The 14,631-nt window shown below is 63.3% G+C and overlaps 2 protein-coding genes across 3 annotated transcripts in view; both read right to left on the bottom strand.

Moving 5' to 3' along the window:
• Positions 1–758: 758 nt before the first annotated feature.
• On the bottom strand, positions 759–7,715 carry GAREM2 (GRB2 associated regulator of MAPK1 subtype 2). The gene is made up of 6 exons (XM_072858140.1): positions 7,587–7,715; positions 5,884–6,024; positions 4,215–4,345; positions 2,813–3,928; positions 1,970–2,133; positions 759–1,832 (listed from the first exon to the last, which is right to left on the bottom strand). The coding sequence occupies exons 1-6, from the start codon at positions 7,696–7,698 to the stop codon at positions 974–976; spliced, it is 2,523 nt and encodes an 840-aa protein (XP_072714241.1). The 5' UTR covers positions 7,699–7,715; the 3' UTR covers positions 759–973.
• A 3,321-nt stretch (positions 7,716–11,036) lies between these two features.
• The window catches only part of RAB10 (RAB10, member RAS oncogene family), a 53,182-nt gene continuing 49,587 nt past the window's right edge, over positions 11,037–14,631 (bottom strand). For both annotated transcript variants that reach the window (XM_072858139.1, XM_072858138.1), the window contains one exon: positions 11,037–14,161. In XM_072858139.1, the coding sequence (XP_072714240.1) occupies positions 14,078–14,161 (84 nt within the window). In that variant the 3' untranslated portion in view covers positions 11,037–14,077. The remainder of the gene's footprint in view (positions 14,162–14,631) is intronic.

The raw sequence follows: 14,631 nt of genomic DNA, 5'->3' as shown, positions 1-14,631 counted from the left end.
CGTCTCATCCCGCCTCTGCAGCCTGCTGGGGGAGGCATCGGGCTGCCTGCGGAGCTGGAAACCAGCCTTCAGCCCTCCCTGGGGGGAGGCAGCAGCCCCTGGGACCTGCCCCCCGCATGGAGGGCTCTGCAGAAGCTGTCCTTGCGGGGTGTGAGCCTGGTCTGGGGCAGCCCTGCTCCCTGGGAGTCGGGGCTGGGGAGGTCTGGTCCCCGACCCTCCTGTGGCTGGAGCTCCGTCGAGCTCTGTGCAGTAGTGGGGCTTGGGGAGCTCAGGGGTCTGTGGGGCACCTCGCCATGGGCGCTGAGAGAGTGGGGTGCTTTGGGTGGTGGATGCAGCCCTGAGGGCAGGTCTCTGCCTCTCTTTCCCAGGGTCGGTAGTGTCTGTCAGGCGGGGGAGCTTCCTTCCAGGCCCCTGAAATCACACTGGGGTGCAGGCAGCTCGGAGCAGGTCTGAGAGCAACGCTGTCCCTTGCGTGGAGGCCCCTGGTCCCTTGCCACGCGCTGGCCATGGGGCACCTCTGTACCACCGTGACACACCACCCTGGCGAGGTGGGGTGCACGAGAGACCCCCAGAGCCTGGGGTGCATGGGAGAGACCCCCAGAGCCTCCTTCCCCACCAAGAGCCCCTTTCCCCCTCCTCCCCGAGCAAGGAGCTCCTCTGGTGGCTCGTCTTTCTCCCGTACATTTATTACGCTAATCCACAAGGATTAAGTTAAACCAGTCAGCGCAAACTCCAGTATTTTCCAGCCCCTTTGGGCCAAAATTACCGTCCAGTGTTAAAACGGAAAGGAGGGGAGGGCTGGGCAATAGGGCTGAGCTGCCAGGGAGGAGGAAGCCCCGCAGCCGGTGGGGCAGAGGCACTGCCACGTCGGGGTGTCCCGGAGCAGGGCAGGGGACGGGAACAGGAGAGAACGGCAGAGCTGTGGTCCAGGTGGCTGGGGGACCCCCGTGGTCCAGGGGTCCCCAGCATGTGGCTAGATCTTGGGGCGCCAGCCCTTGATGAACTGCATGATCTTCTTCACCTGGAGCTTGGTGAGGCGGAAGTCGTCGGCCAGGATCTCCTCGCTGAGCTGCACGAAGATGCTGCCGTCGATGCGCTCGCGGGCGAAGAAGCTGACCACGTCCTCGGAGAGGCCGATGAAGCGCAGGCACTTGGAGACCTCCTCCAGCGAGAGGGCCGAGAGGTCGGCGGGGGGCAGCCAAGGCGAGCCGTCCCCGCTGGGACGGGGGGCGGCTGGCGGGGCCCCCCCATCGCCCCGCGCTGCCGGTGGCACCTCGATGACGCCCTGCGCCAGGTAGACGCGGGTGACGCCGCCCTCGGCCCCGCGCAGGACGGCGGGCGAGAGCGGGGCCGCCCCGCGGATGACGATGCTGTCCCCCTCGAAGCCCTTGGGTGGGCGAGGGGGGGGTGCCAGCTCCTCGACGGGGGCGAAGGGCTCCGGCGAGGAGGAGGAGGAGGGGGCGGCCGGGGCCGAAGGCAGCTTGGACCACTCCGGGCTCTCCGGCCACTCGGCCGGGCCAGCGAAGGGGTTGAGTGCCCCAAAGGGGGCGAAGCGTTTTTGGGGGTGTGGGGGCTTGAGGCGGGGGCAGCTGCGGTAGGGCTTCATGGGGGGCTCGGCCCCCGGCAGCGGGGTCGAGCAGCCGCTGCCCGCCCCGGGGCCTGCCTCGGCGTACGCCCAGGGGTCCGACCAGGAGGTGAGGGTGGGCTGGGTGGCGGGGGGCAGTGGGCGCCCGGGGGCCTCCCCGGCTTTGCAGTCGCCCCACGTGCAGGGGTAGCAGTACAGGGAGTAGGCGTCAGGCGAGGGCGAGCCGCTGCCGCTCCGCGGGACCGACCTGCCGAAGGAAGGGGAGCATCGCCGTCACCCCGGGGCTGCGTTCCCCCCCCCAGCCCCACGCTGCGGGGCCATCCCGTCGCCACCCCATCCCAACCACAGCATCCCGATGTCCCCGGCTGTGCCGCAGCCACTCACCCATCGTGGAGCCCCGAGGAGTAGTAGGAGAGGCTGGGGCTGGGCGAGGGAGCGGGTGCCAGCTTCGGGCAGCGCAGGGGTGCCGGGGGGCTGCAGGGCAGCGGGGGGCGGCTGCCCCGGGGCGGCACTGGGGGTGCGTTCAGCAGCCGGCACTCCTCCTTCACCTGGAAGGGGGCGAGCGCTGTCAGGCCCCCGGTCGCCAGTGCCGGGGGATCTGCCCCCAGGACCCCGCAGCTGGAGGGGACGATGGGGGGCTCGGGGGCAGCCAGCGCCCCGGTCAAGCCACCAATGGGCTGGGGGAGCCCCAGGGAACCGGGTACCCCATGGTGCAGGGATCCCAAAAATGTGGGTACCTCATGGTGAAGGGGAGCTCCTAAGGACTCCGAAAGCCACGGTGCAGGGGAGCCCAGAGGATTTGGGTACCCCCCAAATGGTGCTAGGAAACCAAACAGATTTGGGTACCCCGTGGTGCAGGGAGCCCTGGGGAACTGGGTACCCCATGATACAAGGGTGCCCTGAGGATTTGGGTACCCCCTGGTGCTGGGGAGCCCAGAGGGTTTGGGTGACCGAACAGAGCTGGGGAGGGACCCCAGAGCCAGGGGACAGGGGCTGCCAGCCCAGAGCCCCGCAGCACCGGGGGGGGTCAGGTTGGCCGTGCCGTGGGGCTGCCAGCACCGCCCTGAGCTGTGCACCCCCTGCCCACGGCACAGGGCTGCCAGCGGGGCCGTGCCAGGGCTCACCGCCGGCCATCCCGGTGCATCGCCCCTGGCCGGGGTGGCTGGCGGCAGGCGGGACCCCAGGGGTGTCATTCCCCATCCCTGGGGACAGGACCGCGGCTCTTACCGCCTCCGACTTGGGTGGCACAGGGGGTGGGGTGTCCCCACGGGGCTCGTCCCCAGGCACGCCAGGGCGGTGTGGGGAGCCCAGCGAGGTGACGGCCCCGAAGGAGACGATGTCCGGCCGGCCGGCACCGCTGCCGGGCTCGCAGCAGCCCTCCGGGCTGGGGTTGCTCCAGAGCTCCTCGTAGGGGATCTCCAGCGGCTCCTGAGTCCTGAACTCAGGCTCGGCCCAGTCGGGCGTCATGTACTCCCGGTCGGAGTCAGGGAAGTCAGGCAGCGGCAGGCGTGGGGTGCCCGCCCCGACACCCCGCGGTCCCTGGCAGCGGGCGGCAGTCTCCCGGGGGACCCCCGTGCTGCAGGCGCAGAGGGAGAGGCGCTGGAGGGGCTGGCTGAGCTCCTCACGGGCGCAGGCGGGCAGGCAGAGCCGCAGGCGCCGGGGGCTGGCACACTCCTCCGAAAAGTCAGGTTTGGCCTCCCGCACGGCCCGCGAGTACTCGTCGGGGTTGAAGCGGTCGTGGCAGTACGCGGCGCTGTCCCGCAGCAGCTTCTCCAGCTGGGGGTCCCCGGCGAGCAGCCCCTCGGGCAGCTGGAAACGGGGCATGTCGGTCAGCAGGAGGAAGTGGAAGGGGACCAGCTCGTCCCGGCGGAGAATGCAGCACAACACCACCGTCTTGGAGATGATGCTGACCAGCTTGTAGCAGTGGCCCTCGCGGATGGCGTGCAGGTCGTAGGGGTTGCGCGCGGGGCGGCTGGGCACGGCCACATTGACGGGCAGCCGCACCTTCTCGATGATGCTGCGGATGGTGTGCTCGCCCTCCTGCAGCCGCAGCTCGAGGGGGCTGCGGGTGCTGAAGCGGCCCTTGCACTGGAAGGGCAGGCTGAGGCTCTCGTTGGTGCGGTGGTTCATGCAGATCAGGCAGGGCATCTTGCCCTTCACCTGCCTGGCCCCCACCGCCGGCGCCGCCTTGCCCAGCTTCCGCAGGATGGTGTTGAAGCGCGACTTCTCCTTCACCGTCTTGGCACAGAGGATCTCCGCTTGGCCCATCAGCGTCAGCTCGTCCCCCGCGTGCAGCGTGAAGTTGTACACCTCGCTGTCCTCGCTGAACTCCCCCGACACCACCTGCCCCGGGACAGCCCCACCATGGGACCCGCTGCCCTGTCGCTGTCCCCTGACGTCCCATCATCATCCCCTGATGTCCCACCACCAACTCTTGGTGTCCCACCGCCAACTCCCGATGTCCCACTGTCCTCTTCTGATGTCCCACCACCATCCCCTGATTCCCAACACTATCCCCCATGTCCCACCACCAACCCCTGTTGTCCCACCACCATCCCCTGCTGCCTCACCGCCACTCCCTGACATTCGCCTGCTGTTCCACCGCTGTCCCCTCTGTCCCCATACCAACCTTCACGCTGAAGGTGATGGCCTCCATGACAAAGACGCGGTCCGGGAAGATGCTGGCCACCTCCTCCACACTATTGAAGTACTGCACGGGCTCACGGATGTCCCGGTCCTGGTCCAGCAGCTTGAACTTCCCTGCGTGGGACAGCCAGACCCGTGGCGGTGAGAGGAGCCCATCTCCATGGCCTGGCCATAGGGGCCTGCTGTGACCCACCTCGGGGCCAGCACGGCCCTTCGTGGGGGCAGCCCCCCCTTTCAAGGCTGGCCTGGGGTCCCCATCACATTTGGGGAAGCACCTCTGTGGATAGAGGGGTTCACCCAGAGTGCCCAAGTGCTGCAAGGGGACACCAGAGCATTCCCCCCCCCATACCCATACCCCACACAAGCAGCTTCAAGGAGGGCTTTCGGGTGGGACAAAGCACAAAGCCCCTGGTACGTGGGGTGTCTCGGCAATGCTGCTCCGGCACCCCCGGAGCTGCGGGAACACCCCAAAGAAGCCGCAGAAATGCCCCGTGGATGGAGGAACCTGCCTGGAGCAGGGCCAGCGGAGCAGCCAAAATTGCAGGGAGCTCCATTGCCCCCCCAAAAGCCGGCCCCAGCCCCACCAGGGCCCTGTGACCCCCCCCTCTGCCCCACGCCTTGGGCAGAAGAGCCACCGGGGAGGGGACCGGGGGGCTCAGCAGCAGAGCTGGCAGTGGAGGCGAAGGCAGGAGTGGGGAGACGGGGAAGGCCTGCGGCCGGCAGCAAAACTGCCGCCATTGGCATCGGCTCGGCGGGGACAGACCTGAGGGGAATATTAATCCCCCGACACGCCCGTGCCAGCCAGCTCCGCCGCTGCCAGCCCCGTGCCGAGCGGTGCTGGGGCCACGGCTGCCCCTCGCTGGGCAGGGTCCCGGCAGGGGCCACGGCACCGGGGACACAGGAGTCGGTCGAGGCTGGAGCCGCGGTGCCTGAGCCGGATGGCTTGGGCACAGCCGAGCCCCCAAAGCCAGTTAACACACTGCCCAGCCCTCCCCTCCTCAGCTCCCCCCTTGGGACAGGCGATTAACCCCCTCCCCCGCTCCATTTCCCATTATTTATTTATTAGCAGGACTCATTACCGACATGGCGAGCACTTAGAGTGGTCATTAAGGCTCTTGCTAGGGCGGCCGCCGGCATCGCAGCACCTTCGTCTGCATTGCCAGCCCCAACCCCATCCCTATCCCCATCCCAGCCCAGCCCTGTCCCCAGCCCTGTCCCCAGCCCTCTCCCCATCCCAGCCCATCTCATCCCATCCCTGTCCCCATCCCCATCCCTCTCCCATCCCCGTCCTCATCCTCAGCCTCATCCCATCCCTGTCCCCATCCTCTTCCTCATCTCTTCCCTGTCCCCATCCCACCCCCATCCCATCCCTGTCTGCATCCCATCCCATCCCCATCCCATCCCTGTCTGCATCGCATCCCATCCTCATCCCCACCCCATCCCAGCCAACCCCCCCTCCCCCCAGCACCCCAGCTTTGGGCTGGCGCTGGCAGGGCGGGAGCGGCAGCGAGCAGCCCCTGCACCAGAGCGTCTCCTCCCCCAGACTGGGCCATACTGGAGCACCCCCAGTTCAGCCACTGGAGCGGGGGGGGGTCCCAGCCCTGATGCCCCGGGGGACGTTGACACCCTTGTCCTCGCCCCTCGCACCCCACCTGGGTACTGGAGCGGGATGTCGATTTTGGGGCCGATGACGTAGTGTCCCTCCTCCAGGCTGTGAGCTGTCACCGTCGTCCACTGCCGGCAGGAGTGGACCAGCAGCACGTCCTGGGCACTCACCCCCTCCACGCACTCGCCTGCCGGGGGACGGGGCTGTCACCATCCCCAGGACACCCCCCACCCTGCCCAGGGCACCCGGGGGTGGCCGGCCAGGAGCTGGACGGACGGACGGACAGCCAGCCGGAGGGATGAGCAGGTGTCCGCTGCCAAGAGCCGCCAGTTGCCCAGGAAACAATTTCTTTGTCCCCCCCTGAAAAGCTGCAGCCGCCGCAAACAACAAGTTTATTGAGACGGGGCCGGCACAGGGGCCCCCACGGCCGCTGCACCCCGCAGCCCTGGCACCCACCCCCGGCATGGCCCTGGGCACCCACCCTGCTCCGGAGGGGACGGGACCCTGCTCCGGAGGGGCTGGATCCTGCTCTAGAGGGGGGGGACCCTGATCTGGAGGGGGACCCTGATCTGGAGGGGGGGACCCTGATCTGGAGGGGGTCGCCACCTGCACGGCCACTCCAGGGTGACCCCGTGCTGACGCCTGTGCACCCCGCAGTGCACCCCGCTGCCCTGCACCCCCCTGCTCCCCACCCAGCCTGTGCGTGGGTGTCACAGCCGGGCACCCCCCCCCCAGCCAGGCTGCGCCCCGGGGAGGGGCGGCGAGGGGACACAGCGGCTGCCAGCCCCTGCCAGCCTGCGGCCACCACCTCCAGCGTGTCACCCGGAAAGGGTGACGAGGGCAACCAGTGCCCTGGGCCCCCCACATCCACACCCCCACACCCCCACACTCACCCCCCCACCCCCCCGGGCGGGAGCCCCAGGGGCCCGGTCCGAGGCAGCCCCCTGCCTCGGTCCCCCCGCCCCGGCTCCCAGCCCCGGTCCCCGCCCGGCGGGGGCAGCCCCGGGCCCCACGGGAGAAGAGCCCGCCCAGCAGCAGCCCTGGACCTGGGACAGCAGCTTGGTCATGTCTCACCTGGCCCGCCAGCCTTCCTCCCTCTCTCCTCCCCATGCCTCCAGCCTCCCTCCCTTCTCCTGGTCCCTCCAGCCTTCCTTCCTCCTCCTCCTCCTCATCCCTCCAACCTTCATCCCTCCTCCTCTTCACCCCTCCAGCCTTCCTCTCTCCCTTCTCCTCCTCACCCACCCAGCCTTCCTTCCTCCTCCTCCTCCTCACCCCTCCCGCCTTCCTCTCTCCTTCCTCCTTGTCCCTCCAGCCTTCCTCCCTCCTCCCTCTACCCTTTCTCCCTCCTCTCCATCCCTCTAGCCTTCCTCCCTCCTCCTCCTCACCTCTCCAGCCTTCCTATCTCCCTCCTCATCCCTCCACCCTCCATCCCTCCCTCCAGCCTTCCTCCTTCCCCCTCCTCCTCACTCTCAAGCCTTCCTCCCTCCTCCCCATACCTCCGCCCTCCACCCCTCCCTCCAGCCTTCCTCCCTCCCTCCTCCTCATCACTCCAGCCTCCCTCCTCTCCGTCCCTCCAGCCTTCCTCCTCCTCACCTCTCCAGCCTTCCTCCCTCCCTCCTCCCCGTCGCTCCAGCCTCCCTCCCTCCTCCTGCTCCCTCCAGCCTTCCTCCCTCCTCCTCCTCCCCGTCCCTCCAGCCTTCCTCTCCCCCTGTGCCCTTCGCCCCTCGCTCCCCCGGCCCCGCCGCTCACCCTGCCCCAGGCAGACGAGGGTGGGCAGCCGGCACTGGCTGACGATCGCGTCGAGGGGCAGCGCCGCGGGGCTCCAGCGGAGCCGAGCCAGCCCCGCCGCCAGCTTCTCCATCGCATCGCGGCTCAGGCCGGCCCCGGGCCGCGGGGGGGGGCGGCCGCGCCGGGCTCCATCGCCGCCGCCGGGCCGGGGCCGGGGCCGGGGGCGGGGGGCGGCGGGGAGCCGGGCAGCCGGGAGCCGCCCCCCGCCCGCCCCCGGCCCCTCCTGCCCGCCCGCCCCGGCAGGCGGGACCCCCCCGCGGCGGGGGCGGGGGGACGCGGCGGCGGCGGCGGCGGGCGGGGACCCCCCGGCGGGACCCCCCCCCTTGGCCGGGCATCCCCCCCTTGGCGGGGACCCCCGGGGCGGGGGCTGCTCCCGGGGGTGCCCCGGGGAGGGGACGCGGCCCCCGGGGATGGGGGCGGCTCCGCCCGCGCCGTCCGGAGGAACCGCCGCTGGGCCGGGGGGACCGGGGGCTCAGCCTCAACCGCCCCGGGTCTCTCCGGGGGGACCGGGGGCTCAGCCTCTACCGCCCCGGGTCTCTCCGGGGGTACCGGGGGCTCAGCCTCAACCGCCCCGGATCTCTCCGGGGGGACCGGGGGCTCAGCCTCAACCGCCCCGGATCTCTCCGGGGGGACCGGGGGCTCAGCCTCAACCTCCCCGGGTCTCTCCGGGGATACCGGGGGGCTCAGCCTCAACCGCCCCGGGTCTCTCCGGGGGGACCGGGGGGCTCAGCCTCAACCGCCCCGGGTCTCTCCAGGGGGACCTGGGGGCTCAGCCTCAACCTCCCCGGGTCTCTCCGGGGGTACCGGGGGCTCAGCCTCAACCGCCCCGGGTCTCTCCGGGGGGACCGGGGGGCTCAGCCTCAACCGCCCCGGGTCTCTCCGGGGGGACCGGGGCTCAGCCTCAACCGCCCCGGGTCTCTCCGGGGGTACCGGGGGCTCAGCCTCAACCGCCCCGGGTCTCTCCGGGGGGACCGGGGGGCTCAGCCTCTACCGCCCCGGGTCTCTCCGGGGGTACCGGGGGCTCAGCCTCAACCGCCCCGGGTCTCTCCGGGGGTACCGGGGGCTCAGCCTCAACCGCCCCGGATCTCTCCGGGGGGACCGGGGGCTCAGCCTCAACCTCCCCGGGTCTCTCCGGGGATACCGGGGGCTCAGCCTCAACCTCCCCGGGTCTCTCCGGGGGTACCGGGGGCTCAGCCTCAACCGCCCCGGGTCTCTGCGGGGATACCGGGGGGCTCAGCCTCTACCGCCCCGGGTCCCTCCGGGTGTACTGGGGCTCGGCCCCGCCGCCCCCGGTCCCTCCCGGGGGGCTCATCTTCCCTTGGCCGCCGAGGGAAGGGGGCGAGGGGTGACCCCGCAGCCCGCCCCGTCCCGCTGCCGGCTCCGGCCCGGGGGCAGCGCGGGGGGCGCGGAGCCGCTGGGACCTCGCCGGGGGTTTCCCAAGGAGGCACCAGGGCTGGAAGGGCCGAGACGTGGGGCGGGCTGCGGGGCCGGGGGGTACGGAGGCCCCGGGTGGGGGACCGGCAGAGGACCCCGACGCCGCCCCACGCCGCGGGGACCCCCGGGCCCAGCGCTGCCGCACGGACCCGAGGCACGAGTGGCAGCGGCACAGGGAGCAGGGGCCCCCCCGGCGATGGGGGCCGGCGAGCCCGACCCCTTCTCCAGGGCCTGACTCGGCACAGGGGTGGGGGGTCCTGGGGCGGGGAGGACATGAAGGAGCCATCGGAGCAGCAGCGGGGTCCTCCGGGGCAAAGCCCAAACCTGCTGGGACACCCGAAAAACTTGCCAGAAGAAGCAGGGAGGGGGACAGAGCAGGGATGGGGATGGAGTAGGGACGGGGATGGAGCAGGGACAGGGACAGCAGGGATGGGGATGGAGCAGGGATGGGCAAGGAGCAGGGACAGGGATGGAGCAGGGATGGGGATGGAGCAGGGACAGGGACGGAGCAGGGATGGGGATAGAGCAGGGACGGGGACAGAGCAAGGATGGGGATGGAGCGGGAATGGGGATGGAGCAGGGATGAGGATGGAGCGGGAATGGGGATGGAGCAGGGATGGGCAAGGAGCAGGGACAGGGATGGAGCAGGGATGGGGACGGAGCAGGGACGGGGACGGAGCAGGGACAGGGACAGAGCAAGGATGGGGATGGAGCAGGAACGGGGATGGAGCAGGGACGATGCAGCAGCAGGACAAGGGAAGACCCAAGACTCGCTGACAGGGATGAAACCAACAAGCAGGACCTCGAGAGCCACCGAATGGTGTCTGTGGGGGAAGGTCCCCTCTCCCCGATCCCCTTGCACAAACACCACGGCAATGGCGGTGGCTGCGCAGAGCTGCCATGCCGTGACCCCCCGGCCCTGCCGCAGTGCACGAGGCCCCGGCTCCTCGTGGCAGCAGCAGCAGCCAAACCGCGTTGACTCGGCCAGGGATGGACTCTTCTCTCCCCAGCGCAAAACGCTGATGAGTCCCCGGGGGTGTGGAGAATTCAGGATCGCTGAGCTGCTCCCCATGGCCTTGACCCCCGGCAAGGGGGACCCATGGGCTGCCAGGGGCTGCAGCCACAGCCATGACACACGCACAGCCTCGGCGGCGGCTTTATTACCCACAGCAGCACAAAAACACCCTCTCCCGGTTACTGACACCATGGCAGCGGGAGGGAAGGAGGAGAAGCACGTCCCCGCGCTGCCATCCCATGCCACGATGGATGGGGACAGGCCCCTCGACATCCCCGACCCGGGAGTGCCCAAAGGCTGGGGGAGACCCCGGGGGCACCCGCTCCCCGTGGGCAGCAGAGCCTGCGGAGAGGGGACTGGCAAGCGCGAATGGATCCTGTGGGTGGGGAAGGACATCAGCTCCGCTGCTGCCACAGCGGCAGGGGCTCCTGGAGAGCTGGAAAACCCGCCCGTAACTGGCACCCACACTGGGACCTGCAGGTGTGCAGAGGGAAGGGCTGCAACAGCCGCTCTCCTTAAACGCGTTTCGAAAGGTCCCCTCCGAGGAGCCGGGGATTCGCACCCAAGAGCCGGGTGTACCCCACCCACGGAGGCTCCGCGTTCGGAACGGGCAGATGCCGGCAGCCTCAGACATGCCGTTGCACTGGGCAGCACCTGGAAAAAGCTTAAAGCTTTTCTAGAGAAAAGACAGAAAGTAACGGCTCTACCCCCAGCCAGACCTCTTGGAAGCAGAGATCAGCCTGTGCTTCCCAGGTTTTATCAGTATGTCCAAGCGGTCGCAGCTGCCGGGCCTAAGAGCAGCTACAGCCCAGACCCAAAGCTCTTCTCCAGCCCGAAGGCTCGGGGGGTCTCGTCCCCACCTCTGCCAAGGGGCAGCCGCAAGCCGGGCCCATGCTGGGCCCTCTCCCCCCGGCCAAGGCTTGGCGAGAGGGAATTTACTGGGGCCGAGGAAGTAACCAATGCAAGTTTATAAAAGCTTTTATTTGCTCTTGGTATGACCAAGAATGGGACAGTGATCTTTTATACAATTTGATACAGTAAGTGGTACAAAAGAATGTGTTTTAAATAAAAAGCCAGAGTGGAGTAGCAAAAATATTAAAAGATTAAGTAAAAAATTGTAGGCATGGGAATTAATCCTAGACCTTAAGTAGATGCTGTTTTTCCACCATCCGAGTCCACGAAGCGCCGCTTTTACCCCTGCCCCGCACCGCTCCCCGCAGCACCGAACAGACAGCGGTTAACACCCTCCTAGGATAGATTCAACCTCAGGTTTTAGTTTATCACGACCAATTTAATCAAGTTACACTTTCTGCTGTGACAAAAGGTAGCGCTGAGCCTTCCTCCGCTGGCCGGGTGGGCTAAAGCCCCCCCGGGCACAGCTGGGCACGGCCGGGGCTGGCGCGGGGAAAGCTGCTTCCGCATCCTTTTCTAGGCTGGCCTTAGGCTTTATTCCACGCGCGGGGCTGGGGAGGGGGTGTCTTCCAAGTAGAGGTTTCACAAGCAGTTAGTTTGCTAGCTAGCAGGAAGTTTAGATACCAGCAGAAATAAAGTTACTGCAAATTCCTCCAACATGATTATTATTACTTTTTTTTTTTCTTTTAGCATCTGCATCGACTCTTGTTGCTCACTCCTCCTCGGCTGGGCCTTGCACTCCACAACACAAAACAAAGCCAAGCCACACAGTTAAAATTCATGATTTTTATATGAACAGAAGTAGACCATCTAGAAATATTTCCGTTTATTAACTGGGTAAGGAGAAGAGGAAATGGAGGTGGTAGCTAGTAGTACCAGCGAGTGGCCTGTTCTCTACCTGTTGGCTTGCAATGAACACAGCGTCTACAGAGGATCCCGAGGGATTTACAGAGGGAGCCAAGCCCCTGGAAGCAAATAAAAAGCTCACGTTTAAAACAAGGATTATACAAAAAAAACCTTGATGAATAATTCTCCATTTTTCCCTTTTTGATAATGTCAGAAAGTGCAGATTTAACCAAAAGGTAGCCGTACTCTATTTACAACGCTGACCGGCAGGCGCGGGACGTGAGAAACAAAAGGGTGCCGATTTATCCGCCCGTCCCAGCGCCCTGCCCGACCCCAACAGCCACTCGACTGGGAAGGGTTAACACACACGGAGACAAAATGCCAAAATACAGAGGAGAAGGGAGACACCTTGGTCAAGTTACTACACGGGAAGCTGTTCAAAACTAGAAGTTCAATGTTCAAACACCGTCATTTAATTAAAATTAAGTCAGCGTTATTTACTACTTTCATGATTTACCAGAGACGGTCCAAACCTCAAGCGGACAAGAGCGAGGCACGAGCCTGTCCAATGTTAAAGGAGAACGTGAGGCTTGGGGAGGAACAAGTGTCTATTTAAAATATCTTTTTGTCCTTGGCTGGAGCAGCTCTCCTAGGCGGTATTTTAAATGCAAGGCAAGTAAACGCACAAGTGCTCCTGCAGACTGAACGCCGGTTCGGCGGGAGCAGTCGACACAGTCAGACTGGCAGTCCTTAACCCCCTTCCTTTCAGAAAGGACGAAGCCACACCATCGGTGACAGCGGAGCCTGGCCGGGGCAACGCCCGGAGATGCGGCGGGCGAGGCGAGAAGGCGAGCTGGAAAAGCAAGTTACTCCCAGGGGGGCTCAGCAGCCCTGCCGGGATCACCCGCCGCGTTCCCACGGCACGGGAGAGAGGGAAGACTGACCCAAGTACCAATGACTCAGCTTTTAACACTGGAAAATGGAAAGTTTTCAGGGAGGTAATAAATAAAACTGCCAACTTTTTTCTTTTTTTTTTTTTTCCTTTCTTGTTTTTCTTTTTTTTTTTTTTTTAAATCGAGTTTCACTCAGCCTTTTGCTAGGCTACCGAAGAGCTTGTTGGAGCAGCTAAGGGGAAGAGAGAACTTACAAGTTCATGTTAACTGCTGTCAGTTTGGGAATTGCATGTTATATTCATACACATAAAGTAGACAACCACATCACCCTCCATAGAAAACTAGTGCATGCAAATAACTCTTCCATATCATAAAACCCAACGGCTATGCAGGAGGAGAGAGAAGATATACTAGTGAACTGACATTGGCTAGAGGGAAATTAGTAGGTATCGTCAACATTTTTACCTTGAAAGCTAAATCAGTGCTTTGTATTAAATTTTTGGCAAACATACCACGTTGCCATCCTTTTAATTAACACATCACACCATGAAGAAATGCAAATAAAAGCAGCATGCAGGCAAAAGGAAAGAGCTGCAAGTGAGGAAAAAAAAATGGCAGCAAGAACAGTTCTGAATGGCTAGATCACCAAAAAGGAGACACAGCAGATTAAATGTTTTTTTTTTGTTGTTGTTTTTTTTTTTTTTGCACCACCCTTTGTCCTCGATGCATTACACCAACAATTACAGAAAGCAATCACAAAAGAGTTCAGTATTTTAAAATGGTCAAGTATGGATGGTAATGTCTCCTGCACATGCTTCCACCAGAAGAAAAGAAAGAAAAAGTGAAAACAAAAGTTCCTTTCCACATAAGGCACAGGACAAAATAAACCCCATTCACAGACTCAAGGCGAAAATGAGTATTTTCCTGGCTCTTTTGCTGATGCATCTAGAGAATATGGTGACTCAAGCACATTATCCATGACAGAAAATTCCACTGTCGTACAAAATAAATTGTTAATTCTAACTTTTATTCTTATACAATTTGCAGAATAGAGTTGAATATGATTGCTATGTGTTTTAATGTCAGGAGGAATGGGACTATAATACAACCAAAACGTAGTGGTAAGTTGAGCAGGTACATGAAAAAATAAAGTCACAGAGATGATTTTCCTATACATGTTGTTTAGAAAATTAGAGTACGCAAGCTCTCCTAAACGGAAAAACAAAAGGGAGACAGGAGTTTGTTAAGATGAGGAACAAAACATTGGTTTAAGGTTAAAAACGGGCAGAGTGGTTTGTTTTGCAGCGAGAAAAAAGGGGCGGTGGATGGCGATTGGTGATATAGGAGAACGTTCAGCAACACTTGCTCTTCCAGCCTGTCACCCCACCTCCGCTGCTGATATCTACATTTTCACTGTTGGGCTCTTTTACAGGGGTCTGCAATGAAACAAGTAAAAAAAAAAAAGTTAGATGGCTCTTGAGACGTTCTGAAATAAGGTATTCAGGGCGGAAGAGATGGTGGCAGCTTACAAAGAGACTTACATCACCAAATAACATTATGAATAAACTAGGGACAAAGCTCCACAGAAATGTAGGGGATCCTCCTCCCCTTGCCAGCAAAAGTACACAAAACCAATTTAAGGGGTTTTCGTTTTGTTTTAAATAAAAAATAACTGGAAAAAGCTGGAAAAAACCCAACCTTTTGAACTTGGACCACCCCAAAGTAAACTAAAACTATTTCTAGATCCTCCTCTTAGAACTGACACTTGGACTTTGGCGGAGTAAGTAAATCACAGCATATAACTAACACAAGCTGAAGTTAAATTATGTGAACTAATGACCTTAAAAACCACAGAGTAATTTATGGATAAAGAGGGGTTGTTCAAAAGCATCTGCCTTCCAGTTAA

Source organism: Ciconia boyciana, chromosome 3 (genome assembly GCF_034638445.1).
Source record: "Ciconia boyciana chromosome 3, ASM3463844v1, whole genome shotgun sequence".
Classification (NCBI taxonomy): Eukaryota; Metazoa; Chordata; class Aves; order Ciconiiformes; family Ciconiidae; genus Ciconia; species Ciconia boyciana.
This window is presented reverse-complemented; position numbering and strand designations above follow the sequence as displayed.